The sequence below is a fragment of the Narcine bancroftii genome, chromosome 4, assembly GCF_036971445.1.
Source record: "Narcine bancroftii isolate sNarBan1 chromosome 4, sNarBan1.hap1, whole genome shotgun sequence".
NCBI lineage: Eukaryota > Metazoa > Chordata > Chondrichthyes > Torpediniformes > Narcinidae > Narcine > Narcine bancroftii.
The window spans coordinates 71,310,360-71,327,680 of record NC_091472.1 but is presented as its reverse complement, the minus strand read 5'-3'; the positions used below and the strand labels follow the sequence as shown (position 1 = coordinate 71,327,680).

Genomic DNA, 17,321 nt, shown 5'->3' with positions numbered 1-17,321 from the left:
AATTACAGGTAGTCCTCGACTTCCAACCTATGCCAGTTACATCCACCCACACATACAACTGAATTTTTTAAAAGTCTTTATTAAAGCTACTGTACAAGTACATATTTTGTATTAAAAATACTGTATACAGTGGTCCCCGCTCCTGGTGGCAGCCCGAGAACTCCAAGTTACAACCATTCCGCATTACGACCATTTACAATCGTAATCACTTTGCTATTCCTTCCAAACTAAGCCTTTTGTCAAATTGAACAGAATAATCTCATTAAATCTTCAAAACACATGTTAAAGTTCTTGATCAGCATGTAATACCACATCAATAGAACATGGAAATGCACAGTACAGACCCTTCAGCCCACAGTGTTGTGCTGACCTAAACCAACTCGAACCGATGCCTTGAATTTCCCAACTGCATGATCCTCCTTTTTTCTCAGTTCCATGTACCTATTTAATGGTCTCTTTAAAGACCCTATTGTATTTGCCCATCACTGTTGCCATGCACCCTCCACTCTGTGGAAAAACTTGCATCTTGCAGCACCCTCCCCCCCCCCCACCACCCCCACCCCACCATACTTATTCCCAAGCATCATAAATTTATGCTTGTGTTTCAGCCCTGGGATGCCTCATCATCTTGTACACCTCTCTCAGGTCACCCCACATCCTCTGTCACTCCAAGGAGAAAAGACCAAGTTCACTTAACCTATCACAAGGCATACTCTCCAATCCAGGCAGCATTCTTGTAAATCTCCTCTATATCCTGTCTATAGCATCCACATCCTTCCCGTAGTGAAGTGACCATGCAGGGTCTAACTGAGGTCTTGTACTGCTGCAACATTACCTCAAAGCACTTGAACTCATTTCAATGGTTAATGAAGGCCCACACATCATATGCCTTCTGAACAACACTATCAATCTGCAGGAACTTTGAGTGAGCTTTGAGTTCTTCCATTAACATTCTGCTTTCAAATTTGACCTATCAAAATGAACCAATTCACATTTGGGTAAAACTCCATCTGCCACTTCTCATCTCTGCTCTACATCCTATCAAGATCCCTCTGTAATCTCTGACAACCTTCCAGACTATCCACAACACCACGAACCTTCATGTCATCTGCAAACTTACTAACCCACCCTTTTCACTTCCTCATCCAGGTCATTTATAAAAGTCACAGAGGAGAGATATCCCAGACTGGATTCCTGGAGAACACCACACTGGTCACCGACCTCCATGCAGAATACGAACCATCTAAAACCACTCTCCCCCTTCAATTATTAAATGAATGGCTTTGTGGCCAAGTTTGTCAATGATACAAAGGTAGATGGAGGAGAACGCAATGTAGAGGAGATGCGGTGGCTACAAAAGGACTTGGGAGAATAGGTGCTGAAGTAGCAAATTAAATTTAATGTCAAAGTGTGCAGTCATGCACTTTGAAAGGAAAAAAATAAGCTTCCAGACTATTTTCTAAATGGTGAAAAAGTTGAAAAATACAGATGCAAAGCGATCTGGAAGTTGTCAGGACAATTTGAAGGTAAACTTTCATGTTGAGACCATGGTGAAGAAGCCAAAACAATGCTGTTTCAAGAAGAATAAAATATAAGAGTAGGCATATGATATTGAGACTTTTCAGGCACTGATACTTTTCATCAATCTCACAGGCTGACCATCCTAATTTTAATGCTCCCGTACCACTGTATTGATGGTAGTGGGTCAAAGATACTCTGTACCAGATAGAAAGGGTCTGCTATAACACTCTGTGGCTCTGTTTAAGCAACACTCCCAATAAATGTCTTCAATGGAGACCCCAGTGATCTTTTTAGCTGTTTTGATGATCCTCTATTGACTTCACTTTGCAGCTACCTATGATGCAGCCAGACAGGACACTTTCAATTGTAAAAGATGTCAAGATGGGGGGTGGGGGGTGGGGGGTGGGGGGTGGGGGGGGCGGAAACTGTAGATACTGCTGTGCCTTCCTGACAAATGAGGCAGAGGATAGATTGTCCTTTATGTGCACATCAAGGTGCTTTGTGCTCTCCACAACAGAACCATTGATGTGTGGTAGAGAATGGTTGACCTTCGTCCTCCTGAAGTCCACAACCATTTCCTTAATCTTGTCCACGTTGAGACTTTGGTTGTTGTTTTTGCACCATTTTAAGAGTCTTTGAACTAACAAGCACCTACCTTTCTGAGTGTTTTTCAAGTGCCACTCTTACCCCAATTCCAAGAACTCCCATCACCCCTCCCTGCTTGAATCTACTACCAATCTCAGAGTCCCAGCTGTGCTATTTATATGACAGCAAAGAACTCCCAACACTCACCTCTGTTTGAATCTTCTGCTGATCTGAGTCCCCATCAATTAAAAAATATTCACTTCTGAGAAATCATTTTTTTATAATTGTAAACTTGCAGAATTGCTGAGGTAAATCATGTGTGTCTAAAATCCAGGAAAGCCATATAATAGAAATTAAATTTAACCAGGGATCCTGTTCACTGACTGCTTTATTAAATAAAATATATTTCATGAAATAAATCGTTTGATCAATTGATATATTCTATATTAATTGCAGTTGTATTTGCAATTCTACTTTTGAGTCATGATTTTGTGGTAGTGAGTGAGTATTGTAAATTATGAAGTTTAAAGAGTAATGGTTGTTTAATGTTAAGTGACCATAAGTTTGCAGAAACTATGAAAGAGTGCATGTCAATGCAAATGAGCACAAATGATTCAAATATGGTTCTGTCAGGGGTTTGAGTAAGATGATGAGAATGAATCCAACAAAGGGTTTCTTTCAAATTTGTACGAAACTATATTGTTAAAAGAGAACTCCAGAAGATGAAGGTGAAATTGCTGAAAACACTCAGTCGGTCAGACAGCATCTAAGAAAAGAAAAACTGTTAACGTTTCAGTTGGAAACCATACATCAGCCCATTGATTTCCAGTTTGTCTTTTTAATTGGAGCTTGACAGTCTGTCGAATAACGTCATTGAGAGAGATGCAAATTGTATAAAATTATCTTCGCAGAAAGCCGCACTGATCTACAGGCATTTATTTAACCCAGTAACCAGGCTGTTTGTGACGATAGTCAGTAGCAGAGCAACAACCTTTTGCATCTGTGTTACGTTGCTAGAGATCAAACCTGGCTCCTGAAAGTCTATAGATTTCCCAGTTTTTCTTGGTGGAAAATCTCCCAGTTTAACCACACCATTTTAATTTGATGTTGGTATGGCAAGGTCTTTAAACTAAATAGAATTGCCTGGAGAAAAAAGTTTTTAATAATCTAACTAAAGTAGTTTAATGTTTTTGGTTGCTTTTGAGCATGTATGTATAGTCTTTTAACATTTCCTGAATGATTTGAATGACTTTGTCAATCAAAGATATCTGCAAATATTCATGAGTGGTTTTCAGAGCCCATGAGCTTGAGGTTGGCTGATCCGTGGCTTTGAAAGCTAAACTCCAACCATTGAAATGTAGTGGAAGATTGCTCAATAACTTCTGTACTCTGAAACTTTGTTATGAGTGTAGAGTGAGGTAAAGCTCAATGTGAGATGGTATTTGGTCGTTTAGCAGTTTTTGTGGTCTAGGCTTTTATAAAGAATAGTGTTGATATGATTAAAATTCTTAAGAACTGCTATGTCTAGAAGATTGTGAAAATGGGGAACATTCTTGTGAAAAGTTTTTAAGATTATTTTTATCCTATTTCTGATGAATGTTGCATTATAATGACCATATTAGATGTGTATGGTATTCTCATTGTTTTCTTTGTGTAGCTATTTTAAATTTTGTGAAAGGAATAAAATTTCTGCCCAAATGGCTGTTTTTAAAGATTGCTAAAAGTTAAAATCTCTATTTTTGTCCTTTCAAAAAAATTGATATAGATGAATGATAAAAGATTAACATTAAAACAATGTAAATTTATTCCTTTAATGCTGCCTCAGGATAAATGTGAGGAATTAATAAGGTAAGTAAGGTTACCTGTCATGGACCTCTCAATGTATTAAGCATTTCAAATACTGTGTAAAACTATTTTTTGTGTAACTGTGATAACTACATTTCACATCCTTTATAGTATGTAGTAAGAAACATGAAGCACTCAAAAATTCCCAAAAAGAAATAAAGCAGACATAGCTGACTTTCCTGATAGAAGTCGAGAGGAAATTTGACTGGATAAGAGCAAAAACTGCCATCCTTCTGTGTACAGACAGAAAAAAAGTATATTAAGGGACTATCCCAATGGATCTTTCATTTGTGCATTTTGATGTTTGATCCTCATTCGAGAAGGGTGGACTTTCTACCTACCTTATCTCTCTGTAATATCTTCTGATTGATTACTGTTCTATCAGGTACAACGATCAGAATCCAGTAAGTGCTCTGGAAATTAACAGGTTTTGAAATGTCCATACTTCTGTGGTTGGCTGATTAAATCACTTTGTCTAGGCACCGTGACACCTTGTTGTTTCCCAGAAGAAATCTGAGAAGATATTGAACTTCGCTCAAATGTGTTTTTCTTGCCTGAAAGAAAGGGTGGTTGATGAATGGGGCATTTCTCCAAATCAATAGTTGGTAAAAATAAAATATAGAAAACTTTCACAAATGGTTAAATGTGGAAACTATCTCAATTGGAGCCTACTTTAAAAAGTTCCTAAGCTGTCTTTAATAACTTGTGCAACATGTGCAAAAGGTAACACAAGATCTGAATTGTTAATAAATAATCAAAGATTGGCTAAGTTGATCTTCAATTCCATGATTTTTAACCTCTAGAACAAAAGTTTCCCAGGAAGAATGCATTTAACTGGTTTTCAATATTTGCATAAATATTCTTTTTTAATTGGTTTTAACATTATGCCATGTGCCCTCTTTGTATCTTGAAGAAGTAATTATAAATGCTGGTTTGAGATTTTAAAGTACCTGGGGATATTTTATCATCTGTTCAGCCCTCCTGTTATCTGGAGCATTATCCAACAGGTTGGACAGGAAACTGCTCCAAACAAAGGATAATCCTGAACGGTCATCTGACCAGACAGGTCGAAAGTAATTTCCCCAAGTCAATCGCGGTTAGCCCACTCACTGGTGATGGCACACCTTATTATTGGCTCTTTTGAACACTTGCCCATTTTGGGTGTTCTTGAGCCAACCCCTCTGGTCAACTGCAGTTTAAAGCCCACCATGTAGAGCAGCTCTATCTTTTTCTCCCCTGAGAATGAACTCTAGCTCCACTCCAGATTGTGAGCTGTGGGTAATACTGGAGAGTTGATTGTGTGTGCCAGTACTGAGTAGGGGTGGGGCTATTGTGGTGCATAAGAAATAGCAGCAGGAGTAGGCTATTCGGCTCATTGTGCCTGCTCTGCAGTAAGATCATGACTGATCTGATGATAGGCTCATCTCCAGCTATTTTTCCCCCCATATCCCTTAATTCCCTTACTCTGCAAAAAAAATCTGTCCAATCTTGTCTTAAATTAGTTTACTAAGGTGATGTCATGTATTTATTCTGACCATAAATTTGAACCTTGAATTCTTCACAAGTGTTACATTCAATGTAATTTTAATTTTGATTCCTAAGTTTTTAACAAATTTGTCAGTTTTACTGATTGACTTGTTAATAGCATTGTGCGAAGCTAAATGATAAGTTGATCAGGCATTAGTTTTGGTTTTATGTAGTATTTAATAAAAGTAATTAAAATGTGATTTACATTTTAAATATTCCTTCATTCTAATATTTTGAATTTGATTTCAATATTTTTATTATTTTACGCTAGAATAAAGCTGTCGAAAAGTTTACTTTTGGTTCAACCGTTTAGTTTTTGATGATTAATTTTTCCAATGAAAATCATCTTTTTAGATTTATGATCTCAGACACTTTAAATCTATTACATTTCCATCTTTTGGATAGTTCTACTTTCCAAACAAACAATTTATAATTTTTTAAGAGATTTTTTATATGTGGACAGTGGGAAAATATTATGAACTTTTGAATTTTATTTCAAGGTCTTTGATTCAACTTCACTCAACTTTGGGACAAGGGTGAAATGGTTTGCGATATGCTTTGCCTTTGGAGTTTGTTGTTCAATTCTTGTAAGTAGCCAAACTTTTTTTTTTAAATTAGAAATAGTCAAGCAAGATGTCATGTCATAATCTTAAAGAATCATTCCAGGTTGCAGTTAATGCACAAAAGGCACGAAAACATGTTAAGGTTTGAGGTACAAGTCAGTTGCCCTCCAAACCATTGAAAGAAGTATTGCTCCTAACTCCAGAATGTGATCCCTGCAGAATCCTACGACCTCCCAAAATTAATCTCAGGATTAAGTTAAGCTTTGCTCATTTTACAAACTCACAATATCATTCTTTATTTGAAAACTACCCTCCTACACCACCAATTTTCATGTCATCTGAGGACTGTACCTTGTACATACAGATCCAGATAATTAATGTATAGGAAAATCTGTTATCCGGAATTCAAGGCAATGGGCAGACTCGAACAGCTGGCAATAAAATTGCGGAAAATAAATAGGTAAAAAAATATGAAAGTTTAAAATTGCCAGTTTTCCATTCATGCAACAAACCATCTCAAGCAATCAGGACATTCCCTTACCTGGCACCTACAAGGGATTTTACTGCATATAATATCCAAGAGAGGTCCCAGTACAGATCCCTTTACTACTGTACTGTTCAATTTCTGTTTTGTATTACCAAGTCAATTTCAGAGTCAGTTTTGAGACCACCATCATATTGCCCTCGATCACAGAATGGGCCTTTTTGACCCATTCTTCCGTATGTGTTTTTTTTGTCAAAGGCCACACTGAAGTCCATATACATGACCAACTGCACTACCCTCATCAATGCACTTAAGAGTCTGGTCTAGTTAATCAAATGATGCTACATTTGATTGAATAATGTGCCAACAAAATGTTAAGGGTCACATGAAGAATAATTTGGGCAAATTTCAGAACCCACGAACAGATGCCCATGCAGGAAATATTTAGTGTTCTACCTATACTGTATATAATTTTACCCAATATGGTTTCCCTGTAGCCGTGCGCTACGAAGTAATGACACACACGTGAGTGTAGTCAGGTATAGCTCTTGTTATTTAGGCTGAAGCCTGATATATATACCATTTGTGTTCCTGCCGTTTGCCCCCATTTGCTGATGTCACTGCCTGCATAACAATAGTGGGTTTCCTGCTTGTCAATAACTTCTTCCCTGCACACTGTCCCTATCTATTGGCTGTGCAGCTGTCCCTATCTATTGGCTGTGCAGCGGGGTCAGTGCCATGTTGGGGATGCTGGCCCCTTCACTGCCTGACATCTCGACTGGGCATGCTGGGTCTAGGTGTGCTGGCTTTAACCTGTCCGTAATGAAGACCTCAGTCTTGCCTCTGACCTCCAGCTCGAATGTGACGCCATTCACATGACCTGCAATGGGCCCTCTGTAGTGGTGGACGGTGTGAACCCTTGCGAATGAAAACATACTCATAGTCTTGCAGGTCTTTGGGTTTGTTGGTCCTCACTTGTCCGTGCCTGGTTGATAGAGTCGGGGCCAGGTTGCCGACTCGTTCCCATAGCCTGTGGAGGAGTGCTGCTGTGTAGTCTTGTTGCTTGTCTGGAGGGGGTGCAAATTCCCTGGGGACCAGCAGTGGAGTTCCGTAGACGAGGTCGGCAGAAGAGGTGTTGAGGTCCTTATTCAGCGCTGTGCGGATCTCCAGCAGTGCCCATGGTAGCTCATCTACCCAGTTGGGTCCCCGTACTCTGGCCATGAGTGCGGATTTGAGGTGCCTGTGGAAGTGCTCCACCAGCCCATTTGATTGCAGATGATAGGCTATTGTGTGGTGTAGCTGAGTACCCCACAGACTGGTGAGGTCAGACCATAAGCTGGAGGTGAATTGGGCCTCTCTAATGTAATGTGGGAAGGTATGCTGAACTGTGCCACCTAGGAGGAGATGAGGGCCCTGGCACACGAGGCTGTGGAGGTGTCTGCCATTGGGACTGCTTCTGGCCACCTGATAAACGGTCAACCATTGTGAACAGGTAGCAGAACCCATGGGACACTGGTAAGGGTCCCACGATATCCACATCGACGTGGTCAAACCTTCGCTCCACAGGCTTGAAGTGCTGTGGTGGAGTCTTGGTATGCTACTGTACCTGTTGGGCACTGCAGGCATGCCTTCATCCACCCGCTAACCTGTTTCCGGAGACCATGCCATACATATTTGCTGGCCACCAGTCGGACCGTGGTCCTGACGGATGGGTGAGCCAGTCCATGGATGGAATCGAAAACCTGTCAACTCCAAGCCTCTGGGACAATAGATCTGGCCTGTCTGGTGGCCACGTCACCCAGGAGGGTGGTGTTACCTGAACCGACTGGAATGTCCTGGAGTTGCCTTCCCAATATGGCTGTCCTGTACTGGGGCATCTCCACGGCATCTTGCTGTACCTTTGCTAGCACCATGAAATCACTCCTTTCAATAGCGTGTGGATGTTCTGCCTGGATAGTGCGTCCTCCACCATGTTATACTTGCCCGAGACATGTTGCACGTCTGTGATGTACTCAGAAATGAACGATAGATGACGCGGTTAGTGAGCTGACCAGGGGTCTGAGATTTTGGCCAGGGTAAAGGTCAGGGGTTTGTGTTCTGTAAAGGCTGTAAATATCCTGCCCTCGAGGAAATACTAGAAGTGGCGGATGGCTAAGTACAGTGCCAGTAGCTCTCTGTCGAAAGTGCTCTACTTCAGTTCCGGAGCCGCAGATGTTTGTTGAAGAAAACCAATGGTCGCCAACTCCCTTCAATCTGCTGCTCCAGAACACCGCCGATCACCATTCACCATCAGGGCTGCTGGTGTGTATGGCCTCGGGTGTGACAAAAGAGCGGTGCCTGCCCACCAGGGCTTCCTTGGCCTTCATGAAAGCCTCCGCTGACTCTTTGTCCCATGTTATGTCTTTGGCCTTGCCCGCCGTCCAGATTAACAAGGGTTGCATGATTCTGGAAGCTGAGGGGATGAATGTTATACAAGTTGATCATCCCCACGAACTCTTGTAAGCCCTTGCTCGTGCTGGGCCTAGGAAACTTCTGGATGGCCTCTACTTTGCTGGGTAGTGGTGTGGCCCCCTTCCTTGGTTTTCCTCTGGCCCAGAAAGTTGATGGTTTCCAACCCAAACTGGCATTTGGTTGGGTTGACCGTTGGTCCAAACTCACTCAGCCAGCCAGGGGTAGAGGTTGTGGAGGTGCACCAAGTGTTCTTCCTGATCTCTGCTTGCCATGAGGATGTCACATAGGTAGACGAAGGTGCAATCCAAGTCTCACCCCACTGTGTCCATCAGCTGCTGGAGGTTTGCACAGCATTCTTATACCTAAATGGGATGCACAAGAATTCAAACAAGCCAAACACGGTGATGATGGTGGTCTTGGGGATGTCATCAGTGTGTACTGGGATCTGCTGGTATCCATGCACAAGGTCCACTTTTGAGATGATCTTCGCCCCATGCAGGTTGGCCACAAAGTCTTGGATATGCGGCACAGGGAAGTGATCTGGTGTTGTAGCTTCGTTGAGACAGTGGTAGTCGCTGCACGTTCTCCAACCCCCACTGGCCTTGGACACCAAGTACAGGAGAGAAGCCCATGGGCTGACTGACCACTGTAGTATGCCAAGCTCTTCCAGCTTGAACTCCTCCTTTGCTAGTTGGAGCTTCACTGGGGGAATCGTCTTGCTCCTGCGTTGAGTGGTGAGCCTTGGGTGAGGATGTGATGCTGCACTCCGTGCCGGGGCGTCTCTGTGGTGAACTGGGATGGTAAGCACTGCTAGGAACTCTGCCAGGATCTTGCCGTACTTGTCCGTGGATCACTGCACTGAGTCCAGGTGGATAGCCAGGAGCCTGGCGTCCTTGAGGGGGAAAGTCTGTGAGTGTACCAGTCTCCAACCCTTCAGGTCCACCAGCAGGCTGTGGGCTCACAAGAGGTCTGCCCTGAGGAGCGGTTGTTCCACTACTGCCAACACCCACAAGAAGAGGCTGCCTCCCAACTGCATTTGGGCCTTGCGTGTGCCATAGGTCCTGATCGTGCTACTGTTGGCAGACCTAAGTGTCAGGCCCACTTGCCTGTTTCTGGTTTCCTGCCCCGATGGTGTGTCCACAAGGAACCGCCGTACGGATTGATGGTCCCTCACGTACAGGAGACTGTTGTTGGCCGCCGCCGTGGTCATCAGTGATGGCTGGGCCCAGCATTTCCCTGGAACGTGCATGGGAGTCGGCATCGATGGGCTCTGGAACCCCATTGCTGATGATAGAAGCACCGTTGGTCATTGGGCTTACCCCCACCCCCCCTTGTGGGGTTGCTGTTCCTTTGGCGGGCCGGTCCGGGTCTGGCTGTTGTCTCTCATATGCTATGCACTCTCTTTTCTGCTTTCATAGGATGTCCACTCGTGCTGCAACTTTCTGGGGGTCACTGAAGTCAGCGTCTGCCAGGAGCAGTTAATGTCCTCAGGTAGTTGCTCTAGGAATGCCTGCTCGAACATTATGCAGGGTTCATGCTTCCCATTGAGGGCCAGCATATCATTCATCAGGGCCGACAGGGGCCTGTCCCCCAGCCCATCCAAATGGAGCATGCGAGCCATAATGTCTCATTGAGTAACTCTTTGAAGGCAGTGTAGGCTTCTTCCGATGTGGTCCCTGGATGAAATTGGCCACCTGACTTGCCATGTCCTGGTCCAGGGCACTTACCACATGGTAGTACCGGTTGGACTGTCCTGTGATCTGCTGGATCAAAAACTGTGCTTCAACCTGGTTGAACCATATACATGGCTGTTTTGTCCAGAAGTTTGGCAGCTTCAGGGCAACTGCGTGGCTCACTCATCGTTGGGATTTAGATGCCATCTAAACCATCGGGTTCACCATTTGTAGTCGTACACTAATCAACACACACAAGTGTAGTCAGGTATAGCTCTCGTTAATTGGGGCTGAAGCCCGATTTTTATACCGTTTGCGTTCCTGCCATTTGTCCCCATTTGCTGACATCACTGCCTGCATAACAATAGTCTGTTTCCTGCACGCAGATACATTATTTTATGACAATAACTTCTTCCCCATGCGCTGTCCCTATCAGTGAGGCCAGCGCCATGTTGAGGATGTTGGCCCCTACACTGCCTTAGCCACCAGTTCGCTTGCTGGGGCCAGTGCCGCTGCATAGTCTGCTGGCTCTTGGTTGCACTCGCCGCCCGATTTTCGCAGTGACGTGGCGCTACATCCCACTAATTAAAATTATTTGGCTGAAAGTTGCCCAATACAGTAAATTGATTTAATATCTGGTTAAATAATTGAGTGATAGCACATATAAATGAAATAGCACATCCAAGTCAATCTCCTAAAATGGTTCACCTTCCAGAATATCTCTATCCGGCCAACTTGAACTGTTTTAGGTCATTAAATCTGTAGCTAGGTTTGACCTGAGAATCACATTTAAATAGTGCCATTGGATTCATTAGATATTTGGGAACATTCTCGAGTAGCTTAGAAAAATACAAAATGCATCACAGGGCATTTAGCACTGCTCATGTTGCTTACATTGTGATCCATGTTGAAATGGAACAATATTCTGAACAAATTATTTTCAATAGTTTACACAGTTAATTTTCAAGGCTGTTATATTGCTTGCAACTATACCTTAAACTCAGCAGTAAGGCGCTCTTATATGCCTAAACTTGAGTTTTACATCTAGAAAGTTAGTCATAGAGTTGTAGAGCACAGAAATAGGTCCTTTAGTGCTCCATGCCCATGTTGAATTTTTGCTGTAGTTACACTAATCCCTATCCCTTTTGCCCATATTGGGTCCATAAACCTTCAATACTTTTCCATTCGAGTGTCTTTCTAAATGTTCCTTAAACAGAGTGAATATATGGGTTACCACTCTAAAACTGAAGACATGTGTTAGTAGGTTAATTGCCAACAATAATTTGCCCCTTCTATGCAAGTTGTACTATGTGAGGTGCAGATGGTTGGGAGGGAGTTGATGGGAATATAGGGAAAATAAAATGTGATTGGAAAACCATTGGAACATCCAAGTGTTTGATGATTGGCACACCTTCTCTATGATGTAGGAGTGTGAACCAAGGCTCTTTGTGTGCAGATATATTTATCTTGTTCACCAGACATTAACCATGTGTATATTTTAAGTAGGTAAAGCTGTGCTGTGTAATCATACTGTACTTGTCAAACAAATTTATGCATTCTTAGAAGCTATAAGGCAACATGAATTTCAGTTGGAACATCTTAAATTAAAACAAATTGACTTGGAGACAGCCATTCCATCAAAGGTTAAATATTAAATCTGGTTAATATTTTCTGGTTTATGGAAACAGTTATAATATTTAAATTATTTAATTTTTATTCATATTTGAATCTTCCAATATTTGATGTTGTAATTTTAATGGCAGCAAGAAAAAAATTTGTACAGGTACACGAACCTTTATCTGGAACCCTTGGGGAGGACAGTGTTCCGAATTTCGGATTTTTCCAGATTTCAGAAAGCCCACGCTGAATTGTGCTGCCGTATCCACCCCCACCCCCTTCCAATCGCCCAGCCTCCTCCCCAGGCCGCGGTCCCTTGGCCTCCTCCCCCGACTGCCGGTCCCCAGGCCACGGTCCCTCAGCCGCCTCCTCCGACTGCAGGTCCCCAACTTGCCGGATTTTGGAACTTTCTGGATTTTAGATGTCTGGATAAAGGATCGTGTACCTGTGCTTATTTGAAAACCACTTTCTGGCACAACAAATTGTGTAAATGTTGAACATAGTGAGATTAAATAAAGCAGTAACGATTATATAGTCAAGATAATCCTCTTACAAGATGTACTTGATGTTTTTAATTTATTACACATCTAAATCTTAGTTATATGCAAATTGTATGAAGAAAAAGAAAATACTCTTTTTGCTACAGGGGGTCCCGGTTGGTCTAGCAATTAGCACAACATTTATACAGCACCAACGATTGGAACTTCGGTTCAAATCCTGTGCTCTCTGTAAGGAGTTTACATGTTCTCCCTGTGTCTGTGGGTTTTCCCCTGAAGTTCTGGTTTCCTCCCACCATTCAAAATGTACTGGGGGTATAAGTTAATTGGGTGGCACGAACTCAAGGGCCGAAATGACCTGTTATAGTGCTGTATATCTAAATCTTTTTTTAATTAAATTGAACTTTTTTTAAATTTCAGAATCAGCATTTATTGACATGAATGAACCATAAAATTTGGTGTTTAAATTTACAAATGAATCTAATCTCATTAGATTCACAAGGAACAGAGATTGAGGACAAGAGCAGTTAACACAATGCTGTTACAGCACCAGAGATCAGGGCTATTGTTCAAATCCAGTTCTGTCTTTAAAGAGTTTGCATATTCTCCCCATGTCTGTGTGGGTTTTCCTCAGGGGCTCCGATTTCCTCCCACTGATGGAAACGTACTGGGAGTTATAAGTCAATTGGGTGAAATAGACTCCTGAGCCAAAAGGACCTGTTACTGTGCTGTATATCTAAAAAAATTTAATTCAAGAATGCAGACAAATCTTTTGGTTGTCCTGGAATACTGTTATGGTTAGGGTAGTGCAGGGTGGTTCAAGAGTCTGATAACTGTTGGAGGAACAAAGAAAATGTTGATCCTAGAGGTACCAGAGCTGTGATGTGAGTTCACACTTTCATTTGTTTGTTTATTTTCTGAGAAGAATGGAAAAGTAATAAATATCCTGTTAAATGAAACACAGAAAGCTGTCTAATAATTAATAAGAAGCTAATGTACATATTTAGCATTCTCATGAAAATCACAGCAACATTGAAAACCGGATTACACCTTCACATAGACAACAAGGGAGCAACATAAATTGGACACAACTGACGGTGATTCTTACTTCACTCAATATGTCTACCTTGCTGCAACGTGCTGGCCAGTTCAGATACTATCTTTATTTCAATCAAATCTAATCCTGCTTAACAGTGGTCTCAAGTTTTTGATAATGAGATAATCCACAACTTTGTGAAAATCATGAACAAATAAAAAGAACAAAGAACCAAGAACAAATAAAAAGACCAAAGTTGCCATTTGTTTTCCCATTATTGCCAGATTTTAATTTGGCTGAAATGGTGAAGTTCACCTCCAGTAGTTAAAGTTGGAAGTTCACATGATCATAGATTAACAATTACCTTTTGTATTGTTTGCTGTTGTTTCAGGGAACAGTTTTACTCTGGCTTCCTAATGGGATAAAATTATTTGCAGTTTTTTATACATTTGGAAATATTGCTGCTCTTGCCAGGTAAGTGGTTAGTGTTTTATTTATCGTATGTCAAATGTTTATTATGTATCATATGCCTTGTCCAAACCATCATGAATTCATTGGTTTACCCAATATCTGTATTGACAATAAATTCTCAGAATGGAAAATAATTTTCATTACAATGTCTAATACCCTCCAGTTGCATGCAATGCCAGATTAAATTTGTTGGTGGGGGCTTTACATTGTTTCGAAAAAATCTCCTGATCTCTTGCAGCTTTTGTAGATTATTTGCTTCCAAACTCTACTTTTGTAGCAAGTGTTTTGTTTCATCTGGATTATCTTGAGTTAAATCTATCACCCCTTAACTGTTCTAATTAATTTGTTCTCTTTTATTGGTCCCACATAGTATGGTATCATTGAAAGTTCAAAATAGTTCAAAGATTTGAACCAAAATTTGAGCAAAGTGAGAAAAATTCTATTTTACTAAAGTATTTTTTTATTTTTGTTTTGCCGTTCGATTTAATTTAAGTCTTGTAAAATAAAAAATCTCCTTTGCTGATCAAATATTAAATGAATGATCAAACTACTTTGAGGAGATCGTACAAATAATCTAGTAATTCTCGTGATGTGATGTTAGATGGCAATGAAACTTAATATTGACAGCAACATGCTACATATCAATGGCAGTTTGATACTTCCTTTGGATTCCAAGGGAACAGTGGGAAATTGGAGGTTGATATTAATGTCATCTGGTTGGAGACTGCCAAAATGTAATATAAGCTGTTGTTGCTCCAATTTGTGTCTGGCCACCACTTGGCAGTATGTTAGGCCATGGCCAGCTGTCATCATGGCAATGGGAAGTGGAATTGATGTGGCTAGCTGCTGGGAGATCCTTGCAGTAGACAAAGCGATTGAATCCATGAAATGATTTCCTCCAATCTATGTCCAGTCTCCCTGATGTAGAGGAGGCTGCACCTGGAGCACCAGATATAGTAAATAACCCCTTTTGATTCACAGGTGAAGTGTTGTCTCAATTCAGAAGGATTGGGACTATGAAAGGTGGTGGGGGGAGGGGGGAGAAATATAGGTGCAGGAGCAGCATTTAGTGCAGTCACAGGAATAAATGCCAGGGTGTGATTAGTAGGAAGAGGCAAGTGGACAAGGAAGTTGCAGAGAGAGTAATCCCTTTGAAAGGGGAGGGGAAAATGTGGTGGGATCCCATTGTAGGTGACGGAAATTACAGAAAAGTTCTCTGATTCACAATCCAATCTCACTTATCATTCCTCCATGTTTACTGGTTGCAGGCAATTCTTATACTGTGCACAGAATTTAACATTTATGAAGTTCGCCAGGCTTTGGTGCTTGAAAGGTAAATGGTTACTGCTCAGGAAAGTTCTTGTTGGTTTTCAGAGAGAGATTTGTTGTACACTGGACACCCACAACTGATCCCTTTTAATTAGTCATGTCAGTGTCTTACCAAAGAAACTTGCCCCATCAGTGTTCTCCAGATGATAACCTCTTTCATTCAGATCATCACAGAGTTCCTTTTTATTTCTCTTATTTCAAGTGAAACATTAGGCAGCCAGTCCTCTCCTCTTGCATGAACCACAACTAAGCAGTCACAACCTGTCTTCCAAATGGGGTTTTCCACAAGTTTGCCAGCTTGACCTGTCCCAGCTGCTGCTGCTGACTGTAAAACTGTATATATATCTCTCTCTCTCTCGATCTCTCTCTCTCCTCTCTCTCTGCATGCAAAACTACATGACCCTCTTAGAACAGCAAGTTCCACTCCAGACAGCCTGCGGCTCCAACGAATTATTTCATCTGTTGCCTTTTTGTAAACAACAATCCATTAGTGAAGTCTCTTGGGCACTCTCTAAAACTTTTGCAAAGGCTCTTGGTGCCGGACTGTCTAGCATGAGCAGAAGTCCAGTATTTTAAATAAGATCTGGTTTAAAGTGTTTGTATGTGACCTACACTTAAAAAAAAACCTGCCCCAATTTATCTCGCAAAAACATATCTATATACAATACAGACATAACATAATCTGTCACACCTCTCCTTCCCACTCTCTCCACCATTTTATTCAGGCATCTGCCACCTGCCTGCTTTTTGCACAAGCCTTCATGAACAGCTTGGGCCCGAAACGTTGGTTACTCTTTACTTTCGATAGCTATTGCGTGACCTAGAGAGTTTCTGCAGCACTTTTGTGTGTTCCACTACAATTCCAGAGTCTACAGATGTTCCTGTTTAACAACTTACTACTTTGTAAGTACTGCTATGTGATGATGTGTGTTTGACTTTTTTTCCACAGTAAGCTAAATAAGTAATTCTGATTAAGACTTGTGCATAATTTGACAATCGTGAGATGGCAATTAAGGTTGCTTTTATCTCCTTTCTCCTTATGAATCAGACTGCCTTAATTATACTAATTTTCAAAATCTGATTTATTTGTATTTTAAACTGTTGTCTCTTTTCATTTTTAGCACCTGTTTTCTTATGGGACCCCTGAAGCAGCTAAAGAAAATGGTTGACCCAAACCGCTGGGCTGCCACTCTGGTTATGTTGGTAATTGCTATGTTGTGACATAAACTTTTAATTATTGTATTATATTGGCCATTTTTTTAAATGTTGAATAGATATTAGGTGTTTTAAAAGGAATAGGATGGGAGGTAAGGTGGGAGTAGCATGACTGGTCAGGATAGTATCACAGTGAAAGAAAGGGAGGATTCTGCAGAGGAAGTGTCTTCTGAGACAGTGTAGGTGTAAGTCAGACTAGGAAGGAAGCAATCACTGTACTTACTAGGAATCGTTGATAGGCCCTCAAATAGCCCTTGGGACACTGAGGGGCAGATTTTAGAATGGTGCAGGAAATACAGGGCTGTTGTTGGGGGAGACTTGGACCTCCCTAATATTGACTGGCACTTCCTGACTGCAAGAGGGGTAGATGGAGCTAAATTTGTCAGGTGTGTTAAAGAAGGATTTCTGACACAGTATGAGGACCAGCCAATGAGAGGAGAGGCCATACTGGATCTAATTCTGGGTAATGAACCTGATCAGGTGATGGACCTCTCAGTGGGTGAGCAT

General features: G+C 41.5%; 1 protein-coding gene across 1 annotated transcript in view; it reads left to right on the top strand.

Annotated features, from left to right (window-relative positions):
- Nucleotides 1–17,321, top strand: part of sft2d1 (SFT2 domain containing 1) — a 59,437-nt gene that overhangs the window by 19,222 nt on the left and 22,894 nt on the right. Inside the window, exons 2-4 of the mRNA XM_069931596.1 lie at nt 5,979–6,065; nt 14,191–14,273; nt 16,721–16,802. Of these exons, the coding sequence (XP_069787697.1) occupies nt 5,979–6,065; nt 14,191–14,273; nt 16,721–16,802 (252 nt within the window). The remainder of the gene's footprint in view (nt 1–5,978; nt 6,066–14,190; nt 14,274–16,720; nt 16,803–17,321) is intronic.